Below are 15216 nucleotides of genomic sequence, written 5' to 3'. Positions count from 1 at the left end.
TTAGAAAACCCTTGTGCAATCATGTTCACACATCTGAAAACAGTTTAGCTCGTTACAGAAGCTACAAAACTGACCTTCCTTTGAGCAGATTGAGTTTCTGGAGCATCACATTTGTGGGGTCAATTAAACGCTCAAAATGGCCAGAAAAAGAGAACTTTCATCTGAAACTCGACAGTCTATTCTTGTTCTTAGAAATGAAGGCTATTCCACAAAATTGTTTGGGTGACCCCAAACTTTTGAACGGTAGTGTAACTCCTAAATGTAATAAAACTTTGGAATGATTTGAATGATATTAGCTGCATTTATGCATGTTTTTTGTCTTTAAATTAATAAGGGCAGTCAAAAATAACAAGTTGACTTATGTGATTAATCACAAAAAATTCTCGCGTTAGTAAAATTAACCATACAATTTATTTGAACTGTTCATGCTTCTTTTCCTTTTTTTCTTCTTTTTTTTTGGTTTGTTTAGTTTTTTTTTTTCTCCTTTACCTTAACTGCGGATGGTTACCTGAGAGCGGCACAGGTTGTTATACAGTAAATTAAAGTAAAGTATTTTAAAATATGTTCATGAATGACATTCTGACGATAAAATTGCATTAATGTCCAAATATTGGGGTCTCGTTTTAGTTCATTCAAATTATGCAAGAAAGTAATAACCTGTTGTTAATCATGATTATTCCAAATTCAAAGGTATTTTAAAACATAATTTGACAGGCCTTCAGTTGATTCTTTCTTTCTTTTTTCCCTTTCTTTTTAGAATGTAATCTTACTCTTGATTTTAATTGTGTTCAATAAATACATCTACTTACAGTTTAACAAAATAAACCTTGTCAAATGATATGAACCCATGTGTTAGTCACTAAGATTATTATCAATTATTATATCTGTCTGCTTACAAAAAATACTAATATACTGCAAAAGAAGGCACTCATAAAAACTGATGAAAACTACATTTACTGTACATACAATTACACAGTGCTAAAATAATTACTGAATAATGATACTATATGTTTTTTTTAAATACAATGTCAATAAAATTAAAGTGCAAATGAAAATACAGCTTCACCACTTTAGTCATAATTTTTGCACTTGGGAAACTTCTCTATGACCTTAGCTCCAGAGTTCTCCTGTTTGTTATTGTCATTAGTGCCACAAGTGGTGGAAAAGTGTATTACAAGTGAGTACCGCTGTGGTCCATACGGACCACAACTGAGCAAAAGATATTTTTTGGCCGCCCTCTCGGCCATCATGGGCTCCAGCCCTATGGTTAAGAAACACTGGCTTATGGGACCAGACAAGCTCTGCTTCTTCCCATTCCTTTTGGACAGTTGATCTCTCAAGCAAAACTGTGTGCTTGTGAAGTTTTAAAATAACAAAATAAAAAATGAATTGAAATTGACAGGCCTAAAATTATTACAACAAACCGTTTTACACTTACTGGCTATAACATTAGGTACGCCTGTAAAATCCTATATACCGAGACACGCTTTTACTATTTTGGGATTGAACTACATGAGAGGGGCAAAATAATAGAAACACATCCCTGCGACGACAGGAGTCGACCTACTTTTCCTACCTGCTGTAAGGGTGCTTTTTTTTTTCCTAAACTGAATACAACTTTTATGCATGCTATAGATATACATTAGTCACGTCTGTGATATTGTAATGTATTATTACACTCCGCAGCAGTGGGGAGAAAATAATAGCTTTAAAAAGATGCTTGAGTCGATCAAGCACACGTGCATTATCCAAGGATCTTTGCTGTATTTATTCATTAATGTGTCATCAAAAATGTGTCTCGTCCACCGGGAAATGGTCTATTTACATTTCTACAGGGTGTGTAGCAACTCAGGGAATTCTAGTGTGACTGAAAGAAATAGGCAGATGCAAATAGGAAGTGACACCAGGGGTAGAAAAAAAAGAAATCATGGCCCTCATGTCAGACAGCTAGGAAGCACACAGACAAGATTTAAAGGTGTAAAAGCAGAATAAAATAATATACATTCAGCAGTAAAAAAAAAAAAAAAGTCCTGAAACAAGCACTTTAAAGAGCTTTCATCTCCATGTTGGAGGAATATTGGAAGGCTTTTGGTACAACTACTCCCGTCAATCTTGAGCGGCGTTATTATAGCGCCACTATAAAGGCGAGCTGACTCGTGCTTTCATGCGACGACATTACACCCTGCAGCTCACGTTAACGCAAACTTGCAAAATAGTCTTCTTGCGTTGGCCCACTTGGCAACTCTTGAGTTCTACCCAAAATATATTCACGATGAAGTTGCATCAGTATGTATTACGTCAGTGTGTACACTGTAAAGAAACTGTCAAAGAAACTACACTCAAATGTTTCGACACGATTGGACTGGAAGGGAGTTGCTGGTTGTATCAAGTCGGATGGAAGAAGACCAATAAAGAAACTGAAAGCGGAACATTATTGCTTGTAGAAGGATTTCATGTATAATGTCAAATATTTTGGCAGGTTTTGACTGGTCACACATCTCACTTATGCTTCTTAGATGTTCTCCAAAGCCTGTCAGCTGACAAATAACACCCATGGTTGACTTGTTAAAGCCTATGCAGTATAACCATAGAATCACACAATACTGCATATTCTACAGTAGTTCCCCCATATTGTTATCTATTTCAACTTTTCACTAATGTGCTATATTTACTCAAGGCCCAGCATCTGTTTTCTGTCTCTTTTTTTCCTTTTCAGTTCTGGGTATCTGGTTCTGAATAAACCTCTGGACAGGGAGACTCAGGACTATTATACCCTGGTTGTCACAGCCTCAGACGAGCGACCAGATGGGGTAAGAACAACAGCAGCTGTGGCTTTCTGAGAGTAGAATAACAGTGGATGCATTTGCTTAGATATCTTTCAATAATCAAAATCATGTAAGACTGTTGTTTTGGTTTGATTATTGTAAATGCTCTAATTATAAAGGGTGGGTTTATTTGCCAAGACAACTGGAAATGTTATCTTACTACACACTAGGGTTGTACGGTATACCGGTATTAGTATAGTACCGCGATACTAATGAGTCATATTCGGTACTATACCGCCTCTGAAAAAGACCAGTCCCCTACACCCCTGCACCCTTGTCATCGTCACGTCGTGTCATTGCTGGTTTACGAGCAGACAAGAATGTTTGGTAGCGCACAATCACGGAGTACTTACAGGCAGACACATTGTGTAAACCGAAAATGGAGAACGGACGCATTTTGGCTTGAAAACTAACGATAAAGGTGAAGCTATAACACTGAAACGCCCACCGTAGAAGGTGCTTTAAGACATGGCTAAAGTCCAGCTGCAGTCGGCAGTGTTTTAGCTACTTCTAAATCACTAATCCTCACCTCCATGGCGACAAATAATGTAAGTTCCTTACAAGTATCATCCCTGCAGGACGAGGAATAGCTAAACATGCTTCACTACACACCGTAGCTCACTGGCATCAAAATGTAAACAAACGCCATTGGTGGATCTACACCTAACATCCTCTGTAATGATACCAAGTACAGGAGCATATCTAGTCGATACTACTATGTTTACGTCAATATTTTTTGGCATCACATCTTCTTTCGTTTTTTTTTAATGTATATTATGTTTATAAACTCTGGAAATATGTCTCTGGACACATGAGGACTTTGAATATGACTAATGTATGATCCTGTAACGACTTGGTATCGGATTGATACCCAAATGTGTGGTATCATCCAAAACTAATGTAAAGCATCCAGTATCCATCCAGTAGAAAAGTATCGAAATAATTTTGGTAACGGTACCAAAATATTGGTATAATAATAATAATAATAATAATAATACCTGGGATTTATATAGCGCTTTTCTAAGTACCCAAAGTCGCTTTACATGTTAAAAACCCAATCATTCATTCACAACACTACTACACCCTATATAACTTGTTTTTTTTTATCGTTAATTATAATTTGGAGTGCATTTTTTATTTTAGGCACAAATTGTAGTTGTTGATGTGAAGTATGAATGAAATGTAATTTTTTTTTTCTTCATATTAATTGATTTTATATACTTCATATGGCTTTACCGTTGTGCTTTAAATTCAATTGTGTTGTATTTATTTACAATGAGAGTAAAGGTATCTATTTAAGAAAGCAGGATGGAAAATGTGCCTCTCTTTGACCACATGGTCATTTATGCACAAGTATATTGCACACTACAACAGCAACTGAACTATTGTTCTAATAACTCAGCCAGCATTAATGATGAGTTTATTGTAAACAGTACAGCAGCATGCACGCAGCAGTGACTCAGTAGTTTGGCGGTTTGAACCTCACTTCCTCCAGCCTTGTCACTGCTGTTGTGTCCTTGGGAAAGACACTTTAATTACTTTGCTTGTAGTGCAGCCCACACTGGTGTATGAATGGGAATGAATGTTTGGTGATGGACAGGGTTCGCAAATAGAAAATGTTGTATATTGACGCAAATTTCTCCGTAACAAACAATGGAAACATGAATAATGGCTTCCAGCCTTGACAAAACTCCATATTTTAGTAAACATCTGTACACTTGGTTGATTGGCAACACTAAATTGGCCCTGGTGTGTGAATGTGAGTGTGAATGTTGTCTGTCTATCTGTGTTGGCCCTGTGATGAGGTGGCAACTTGTCCAGGGTGTACCCCGCCTTCCGCCCGAATGCAGCTGAGATAGGCTCCAGCACCCCCCGCGACCCCAAAAGGGACAAGCGGTAGAAAATGGATGGATGGATTGTACACTTACAACACAATAGGTAGGTAGGTAGGTAGGTCTTTATTGTCATTGCACAAGTACAACGAAACTTGGTTTTCAGCACAAACCTGTTCAAGATTAGACAAATAAAAAGTGTACAGGAACGCTGATGGGTCGCCACAAGGCGCCCCATAAAAGATGGGAAAAAGGTAAACGCTGGGGGAGGATGAGGAAAAAAATACAATCTAGACTGGGCTCCTAAGGGTGCCCAGTCTGGAGTGGGAAAAACACCTCCATAGCAACGTACATCTCGAGACTTGCAACAGAGGGGAGGGAGTGGGGGCTACAGTGGAAGGTTGTAGCTCTTCAGGCGCTGCCCAGCCGTCCATCATCCCTAAGGGATTCGCCTCAAGGGCGTTAGATGGAGGGTGGCGTATGTGTGTGGCGTATATTTTTTGTGGATGCATGTGTGTGTGTAAACCTGCCGCGTGTCTCTGTTAATACAATATAAAGTACCATACAGTCATACTTGCCAACCCTCCCGATTTTCCCGGGAGACTCCCGAATTTCAGTGCCCCTCCCGAAAATCTCCCGGGGCAACCATTCTCCCGAAATTCTCCCGAATTTCTCCCAATTCCCACCCGGACAACTATATTGGGGGCGTGCCTTAAAGGCACTGCCTTTAGCGTCCTATACAACCTGTCGTCACGCCCGCTTTTCCTCCATACAAACAGTGTGCCGACACAGTCACATTATGAATGCGGCTTTAACACACACACAAGGGAATACATGCATACTTGATCAACAGCCATACAGGTCACAATGAGGGTGTGACCCCCCCGCCCCCCTATCTCCCGAATTTGGAGGTCTCAAGGTTGGCAAGTATGCATACAGTACTGTACAGTAGGGAAGGGATTCATATGGCTCCCTTCCTGGGGGGGATTTTACATGATAACAACTGACGCTGGTGGAATTGCCACAAAACACATTTTAGGATATTAAACACTCTAGTGCCATGTGGTGGGTGAAGTGGATATTGCTCCCCAATTAGTCACGTTTTATGTGTCCGGTAAACCGTGACGAATGAGGCCATATGAATCCCCTTCCTACTGTATATCAAAGAAACATAACAAGGGGGTGCTATGTCTTTATATTTAATAACAACGCCAAGACAACAACTAGCTGAACTGGCCTCCTCGTATGCAGCCGCCCTGCCGACAAGCACACTCACTGTCACTTGACCTGTGGTGCACTCACACTTTGAAATCACAAAACTCCTTAACTTTAACAGCCACGTCGCTACAATCATTAGGGACGAAAACAAATCAACTCAACCATTTCTGTTAATGGAAGGGAGGGGGAGGGTGGGAGGCAGTGGCGACAACGCTGTGGATACTCTCTGAATGTTTCAAACCACACATCGCATGTCCTTTGCTTTCTTTGGGCTCATATTGAGCTAGCAAAACTAGAAAAATGCTGCAAAAAGGCTAAAAGCATACAACCAGCACAGTAGCTAAAAACAGCACCGCTGTAACGAGGCACACAATGGCCGAATGAAACGTCCGTACATGGAGAAAAGGTTCATACACCAAAGCATATTTTTTATTAGTTCTATGTTACATAAATGAAAACATTTTTACAATGAGGGGTTCGTTAGCATGCTAGCTGTTAGCATTCAAAAGGCGAAACCTGAAACTCACCAAACTGTTCTGAAACGCCAGGCGAGAGGTCCACATTAAGTAGCTAGTTGTGTGAAAATTCTCCATTATTCTGACTATTTTATCCTCCTCGTTTCCTCAGGAATCGACCTACTCTCTCAATGACCCGTGCAAAGTGGCGTTTAAGGTCTGCAGGAACCCTGCAATGAGTCACGATCTTTCGGAGAGGATATGTTGACACTTGCATAGTCAATTTACTCTCTTAGCCTTGCCAATTATTGTATTATCTTTGTGCCCCAGATGTGTTGAAGTGCAAGAAAAGCTACAAGTTGTTTGACCATTTGTGCAGCCTGACACACGTATTATAATTCTTTCAAGTATGAATGGCATTAGGGAGAAAGTGTGGATGATTGGACTGCATGTAGCTCACATACTTTGAGGCTATTAATCAGCATCGCTCTAAACGACCTAAGGTTGCTGTCTTGACGTGCATATACCACACACACACACACACACACACACACACACACATTGTGGAATGTGTGTGTGTGTGTGTGTGTGTGTGTCTGACTGCAAAGTGCATAATTGGCTGTTTGGCCAGTGAATCCATCATGCTGACGCTGGTTGCACAGGTCGCCAGCAAGGCGCCGCTGACCCGCTATGGGCATGAAGTGCATGGTTCAGCGGGCTATGTTGTGGTGGATCACAGCGTGGATAAATCATCTCTCGCAGCTGTAATTTCTCACTAGCATACGCCACCCGTATAAAGCAGCAGCTCTTTCCGTACATGGGCGACTGACAATTCAGTTAAAGGGGAACTGCAATTTTGGGGGGATTTTGCCTATCGTTTACAACACTTATGAGAGACAAGAAGACAATATTTTATGGGTTTTTTTGTATTATATTATGTAAAAATTTGCTCGTTGTAAGTGGCTAGCAATGCAGCTAATGGGAGCAATCCATTATGCTTCTACAAAACCCAAAACCAGTGAAGTTGGCATGTAAGTCGTAAATAAAAACAGCATACAATGATTTGCAAATCCTTTTCAACTTATATTCAATTGAATAGACTGCAAAGACAAGATATTCAATGTTCAAACTGAGAAACATATTTTTTTTGTGTGCAAATAATCATTAACTTATAATACAATGGCAGCAACACATTGCAAAAAGTTGGCACAGGGGCAATTTTACCACTGTGTTACATGGCCTTTCCTTTTAACAACACTCAGTAAACGTTTAGGAACAGAGACCAATTTTTTAAGCTTTTCAGGTGGAATTTTTTTCCCATTCTTGCTTGATGGACAGCTTAAGTTGTTCAACAGTTCGTGGGTCTCTGTTGTGGTATTTTAGGCTTCATATTGCGCCACACATTTTCAATGGGAGACAGGTCTGGACTACAGGCAGGCCAGTCTAGTACCCGCACTCTTTTACTATGAAGCTACGCTGTTGTAACACGTGCAGAATGTGGCTTGGCAATGTCTTGCTGAAATAAGCAGGGGCGTCCATGATAACGTTGCTTGGATGGTAACATATGTTGCTCCAAAACCTGTATGTACCTTTCAGCATTAATGGTGCCTTCACAGATGTGTAAGTTACCCATGCCTTGGGCACTAATACACCCCCATACCATCACAGCTGCTGACTTTTGTACTTTGCGCCTATAACAATCCGGATGGTTCTTTTCCTCTTTGGTCCGTAGGACACAACGTCCACCGTTTCCAAAAACAATTTGAAATGTGGACTCGTCAGACCACAGAACACTTTTACACTTTGTATCAGTCCATCTTAGATGAGCTCGGGTCCAGCGAAGCCGGCGGAGTTTTTGGGTGTTGTTGATGAATGGCTTTGGGTTTGCATAGTAGAGTTTTAACTTGCACTTGCAGATGTAGCGACAAACTGTAGTTACTGACAATGGTTTTCTGAAGTGTTCCTGAGCCCACGTGGTGATATCCTTTACACACTGATGTCGGTTTTTGATGCAGTACCGCCTGAGGCGTCCAAGGTCACGGCCATTCAATGTTGCGTGCAGTGATTTCTTCAGATTCTCTGAACCTTTTGATGATATTACAGACCTTAGATGGTGAAATCCCTAATTTCCTTGCAATAGCTTGTTGAGAAATGTTGTTCTTAAACTGTTGGACAATTTGCTCACGCATTTGTTGACAAAGTGGTGACCCTCGCCCCATCTTTGTTTGTGAATGACTGAGTATTTCATGGAAGCTGCTTTTATACCCAGTCATGGCACCCACCTGTTCCCAATTAGCCTGTTCACCTGTGGGATTTTCCAAATAAGTGTTTGATGAGCATTCCCTAAACTCTCTGTCTTTTTTGCCACTTGTGCCAGCTTTTTTGAAAGGCATCAAATTCCAAATTATCTAATATTTGCAAAAAATAAAGTTTTCCATTTCGAACGTTAAGTATCTTGTCAAAGGGACGCGGTTGGGAGAGTGGCCGTGCCAGCAACCTGAGGGTTCTTGGTTTGATCCCCAGCTTCTACCAACCTAGTACCGTCAGTTGTGTGTGAGCAAGACACTTCACCCTTGCTCCTGATGGCGGTTAGCGCCTTGCATGGCAGCTCCCGCCATCAGTGTGTGAATGTTTGTGTGAATGGGTTAATGTGGAAATAGTGTCAAAGCGCTTTGAGTACCTTGAAGGTAGACAAGCGCTATACAGTGTAACCCATTTACCATTTTTCTTTGCAGTCTATTCAATTGAATATAGGTTTTTAATTACGATTTACACAACGTGCCAGCTTCACTGGTTTTGGGTTTTGTAGAATGAAAATATGAATTAAATAAAAATCTGATGTTAACGGTTTATATCTGTGTAGTTTTTTTACAAAAATAATGATTTTTTTATAACGCATGCCTTTAGTCACCTTTTAGTCACGGCTGTAATTATTTAGGACAGGAGTGTCCAAACTTTTTCCACTGAGGGCCGCACACGGAAAAATTAAAGCATGTGGGGGCCATTTTGATATTTTTCATTTTCAAACCATAACAAAATATATGCATTTTTTAATTTATTTTACCTTTAGGGGTCCCGGGGACCATAAAGGGTCTCAGTCATTAAAATGTTAAAAATAAATCAGATTATTATTTTTTTTAAATTATTTAACGCTTACAGTAAATCTCTATATCAACTTCAAGTTGATATAAAGTAATACAAATTAAAAAAAAATGTTTTATGGCTTTTCTGTCAAAAACAACTTAGTTTTTTTATAGTAAAACTGAAATATGCAGTATTTAGTCATTAGAGCCCTAAAAGATCAATAATGTAGGACACCATTGATTTTAATTATTTCATATTTTTGAGTAATCACAGTGAAAAGATAAATAAAAAATCACTAAATATATTTGGGATCCAAAAGGTGCCCCACTCATAAAGTGATACATTTTTATTAGGTTTTTCTTTTACTTTCAACACTTAAGTTACGAGATCAACTTCAGATATATCTGTCGATTTTATGCTGGAACTATTATTTAGTTTGTTTTATGCGCTTTTGTCAAAGAAAACTTTAATGTTTTTATATGGCTACTACACAATATATGCAATATTTACCACATAAAACATTTTAAAGTGAAATATTTGAAGTAATTGGAGCCCGGAAAATAGTTCATTATAACATGGATTTGTTGTCATTATTTTTTTTTTTTGAGCAATGGCAAAAAAAGAAAAATGAAGACAGACAAAAGAAAAAAAACAGCCTGCATGGCAGCTTTTGTGTCAACATTGCAACTTTTTCTCGTTAGATTTCACCTCATTCCACTTTTTTTAATGTTCTTTTTTTTTTTTACAATAGTAATTCCAGAATGTGTGGCGGGCCAGTAAACAATATGTTGCGGGCCGCAAATGGCCCCCGGGCCGCACTTTGGACACCCCTGATTTAGGTAGTAGTTGATTTAAAAATGTGTTTTATTCTTTGCTTCTGTATCTCAGCCCAGCTTTTCTGATCACCCCCTAAAAACGTACATTTTCTTCCCTACCATGCACCTTAAACAAAAATTATATTTTTTTTATGGTGAGGGATGCGTGCAAAGTAGTGGTGGCGTGAAAGCGGTTCATTTTAGTGTGAGCAGCTGTCACGCAGGCACAAAAGGGAATGGACCGCGAGGGTTTTAGTGGCAGCAATTAGTAAGCAAAATGGGCCTTCAGACAGCACCGTGGCGCTTTATATTCATTTATCTCCATATACAACACGACTACGGAGATTTGTAAAGGATTCATGTTTTCTGACAAGACCATAAACGTACCGCCACATCTGTGTGTGTTTGTGTGTTTAGACCTCCACCGCCACGGTGAACATTGTGGTGACAGATGTTAACGACAACGACCCGCTGTTCGATCCCTCGCTGCCGGTGAACCTTACTGTCACCGAAGAACAGGATCAGGCGTACGTCGGGCGCGTCAAGGTAAGAACCAGCACAAAGAGACGCTTGCACAATGCACAACTAGCGCGTAGAATGTGCAAAATGATGTTCTCCAAGTGCACATAAGTCGTGTATGTGCCACACGAGATAAGGTCAGAATGACACGTTATTCCTCTCATGTCTCCTCCCACACAAGGAGTTCTGGTACTCCTAATTAATTAGATTCAGCTGCTACTTTTTACAGCAGCAAAACTCCCCCTTAATTAGCCATGCACCTATTTGATGTTTGCTTGTCATTTGAGGAGTGTGCTCTTGTACATTCAGAGTAGTTATTTTTTTATAGTACATGTCCATGACTTCACAATTAGCGTCCCTTCTGCAGGTTTTATAGCACACCAGCTCATCATGTCTGTAAGGAAGGAGATGTTTCCTTCATGACATGAAAACATGCACCGTCAATAGTAGAGATGTCCAATAATGGCTTTTTTTGCTGATATACGATATTGTCCAACTCTTAATTACCGATTGAATTGAAGTTATGGAAAAAAATACCAACATTGCACTGCCATATTTATTATTGAAGTCACAACGTGCAGTATTTTTTTTAACATGCCTCAAAACCGCAGCTTGGAATTTGGGACATGCTCTCCCTGAGAGAGCATGAGGAGGTTGAGTTGGGCGGGGTTGGGGGGGGGGGGGGTATATTGTTGCGTCCCGGAAGAGTTAGTGCTGCAAGGGGTTCTGGGTATTTATTCTGTCGTGTTTATGTTGTGTTACGGTGCGGATGTTCTCCCGAAATGTGTTTGTCATTCTTGTTTGGTGTGGGTTCACAGTGTGGCGCATATTTGTAATAGTGTTAAAGTTGTTTATATGGACACCCTCAGTGTGACCTGTATGGCTGTTGACCAAGTATGCCTTGCATTCACTTGTGTGTTTGAAAAGCCATAGATATTATGTGACTGGGCCGGCACGCAAAGGCAGTGCCTTTAAGGTTTATTGGCGCTCTGTACTTCTCCCTACGTCCGTGTACACATCGGCGTTTTTAAAAGTCATAAATGTTACTTTTTAAAACCGACACCGATCATTTTTAAACCGATACCGATCATTTCCGATATTACATTTTAAAGCATTTATCGGCTGATAATATTGGCAGTCCGATATTATCGGACATCCCTAGTCAATAGTCAACTTTCACTAAAAAGTGGATCATACAAATGAGACGATACATTTTTCCTCTCACGTTTGGTGCTCATAAACAGGTTCTAGGGACACATATTGCTGTTAGAACATCACTAAAACATCCATTTTGCATAATGGATGAGCTATACGGCATAATATTGGAATGTTGTGGTGGGAAATGTGAGGCAAAACTATCTGAATTTTGCAGGAGATATGTTTTATGCATGTTAAATACATAATCACGCTTCTGAACACACTAAAGAGGACCTATGATGAATTTTGTCTTTTCTGACTTGTAAATGTCATTAGAATTTTGGATACTCCTGTTAAACAATGCCAACGTGTCAAATCATCAGGTTGATGCATTTTGTTGTGAGCTTGCATGCAGTTTGGATGCCTTCGTTTGCGAGGTTGTGCAGTCTCGCTACGTTGTGAGGTCACAGCGAGGTGGACGTACTTATTTGGACATTAAATAAAGCTCTCAGCCACAGGGCGGTAGCTCCTCCCCCTGCTTAATGCTATAAGGGGCAGCATAGCTCGGTTGGTAGAGTGGCCGTGCCAGCAACTTGAGGGTTCCAGGTTCGATTCCCACTTCCGCCATCCTAGTCACTTCCGTTGTGTCCTTGGGCAAGACACTTTACCAACCTGCTCCCAGTGCCACCCACACTGGTTTAAATGTAACTTAGATATTGGGTTTCACTTAGGGATGTCCGATAATGGCCTTTTGCCGATATCCGATATTGTCCAAATCTTAATTACCGATACCGATATCAACCGATATCGATATATACAGTCGTGGAATTAACACATTATTATGTCTAATTTGGACAACCAGGTATGGTGAAGATAAGGTCCTTTTTAAAAAAATAAATAAAATAAAAATAAGATAAATAAATTAAAAACATTTTCTTGAATAAAAAAGAAAGTAAAACAATATAAAAACAGTTACATAGAAACTATTAATTAATGAAAATGAGTAAAATTAACTGTTAAAGGTCAGTACTATTAGTGGACCAGCAGCACGCACAATCATGTGTGCTTACGGACTGTATCCGTTGCAGACTATATTGTTATAGAATAGAATAGAATAGAATAGAAAGTACTTTATTGATCCCTGGGGGAAATTCAGCGCCACAGTTTGCTCACAATAGACAGTAATGATAATAAATAATATAATATATAATATATATAATTTTGATTGATATATATATATATATATATATATATATATATATATATATATATATATATATATATATATATATATATATATATATATATATATATATATATATATATATATATATAATGTAGGAACCAGAATATTAATAACAGAAAGAAACAACCCTTTTGTGTGAATGAGTGTAAATGCGGGAGGGAGGTTTTTTGGGTTGGTGCACTAATTGTAAGTGTATCTTGTGTTTTTTATGTTGATTTAATTTTTTAAAAAACGATACCGACGATGAAAAAAACGATACCGATAATTTCCGATATTACATTTTAAAGCATTTATCGGCCGATAATATCGGCCTGCCGATATTGTCGCCAATATTTAGTTTCACTATGTAAAGCGCTTTGAGTCACTAGAGAAAAGTGCTATATAAATATAATTAACTTCATAAGAAAACACAAGACACGCACAAAACACAGGAAAAAGTATTATTTTCATCTAATCTTGGCATAATAACACTGACATGCAGTGACACAAATGCTGCTAAAAGCAGCTTTTTTTCTAGTCTGAATTGATAGTGTGCAGTCATACCTAATGTTGTAACCAGGTGAATCTTTATAATGTTAATGAAGTTTATTTTTGACCATGTCAGGAAAAAAATAGCCGTGATGACATTAATATAAATTTAAACAGTGGATGGGGTTTAATTCGCGATCTGGGAAAGCCTTCAGAATCAAACGTCTTGCAGGCAAACTTAAGAAAATGGGTTCTAAAAATGATAGTGGAGGAAAATGTACACACAAGCATACCCAATATTATCTGGACCACAAATAAGTGTTTTAAATGCAGATTAAAATCATCAGTTTCCTTTTAGGTGTACCTAATGTACAGCATAAAGCCATACACACACACTGTATTTATTTCCAAGCACTCGTATTACAGTCCTTGTACGCCAACTTAAAGAGATGACATGAATTCCCAGAGCATGGCTGTGCGAGGCGCGACTTCGGGCCTGATTCCAAACTGAGGTCGGCACCTCTACTTATTAAACATATTTCCAGAAGAATGAATAGACCTGACCTTGGTGTGCTGATGCTGCTACTACTGTAAGGCAGAGAAGGGTGGAAAATATGAAAAAAAAAGCAATCTGAACCACAGAAATGGTTCTACTGTGGCTATTATTATATATACTGTACTAGTATAAAACCTGGTTTTAATTATTTCAAACATGCTTACCAAGTTACATTAAGGAACACTGACACATAAGGCTGCAACAATTCATTGACTAAATTAATTAATTTGATTATTGAAAAGCTATGATTATAATTTGCTGCTTCGATTAATCACCTATAATATAATATAAATTGATAAAATCCAGACGGCATGGAGTGCCCGAAGCTTTAAATAAGTGGACCTTGTTTCCACACGACCGCTGCAATAGAGCGCATATGAGAGCGGTGGAGTGTGGGCGCCATGATCGATGTGGCAGCGAACAACGGGAAGTTTTTTTTTTTAATCTTTTTTTTTTTTTACGCAGACATGCTAAAAGTGCTATTTTAATTTCGATGATGTGGATTTAATTTGGAAAAAAATAATGAATGTTATGACGAGCAGAACCATCTTGTATATTTCAACTATTTTCCCTGAAATACACATTGAGGCTACAAAGTATGTTTTATCCGATTACTCGATTAAATGGACAAGTTAATTAACAGACGACTCCATTAGTAAAATAATTGATAGCTGTATACTATCTATGTATACTAGTAATACGAATTATACATGTATATTTGACAAAGTATTTGAGACAATGCTGCCATACCGATAGACTTAGACAAACTTTATTGATCCACAAGGGAAATTGTTCCACACAGTAGCTCAGTTACAAAGGATGGAAAGGGTAAGGCTGGAAAGGATAATGCAGGTATAAAGTAGACAAAAAATGTACCATAGTAGCCATATAACATATATGTAATATTTACATATTATATATACAATATATAATATATACTGATATATTATATTATATTATATTTGTATATATTATATACAATATATAACAAATCCCAATTACCATGTACAATACCATGTACAATGTTTTTTTCCCCTGGACTTTGCTCTCCATGAAAAAAG

General features: G+C 38.7%; 1 protein-coding gene across 9 annotated transcripts in view; it reads left to right on the top strand.

The window, feature by feature from the left end:
• Positions 1-15216, top strand: part of pcdh15b (protocadherin-related 15b) — a 315473-nt gene that overhangs the window by 176282 nt on the left and 123975 nt on the right. For all 9 annotated transcript variants that reach the window (XM_062055676.1, XM_062055677.1, XM_062055675.1 and 6 more), the window contains 2 exons: positions 2717-2810; positions 10647-10775. In XM_062055676.1, the coding sequence (XP_061911660.1) occupies positions 2717-2810; positions 10647-10775 (223 nt within the window). The remainder of the gene's footprint in view (positions 1-2716; positions 2811-10646; positions 10776-15216) is intronic.

This window comes from Entelurus aequoreus, linkage group LG08 (genome assembly GCF_033978785.1).
Source record: "Entelurus aequoreus isolate RoL-2023_Sb linkage group LG08, RoL_Eaeq_v1.1, whole genome shotgun sequence".
Taxonomy (NCBI): Eukaryota; Metazoa; Chordata; class Actinopteri; order Syngnathiformes; family Syngnathidae; genus Entelurus; species Entelurus aequoreus.
Note: the sequence above shows the minus strand (reverse complement) of the source record. Positions and strands in the feature narration are given on the sequence as shown.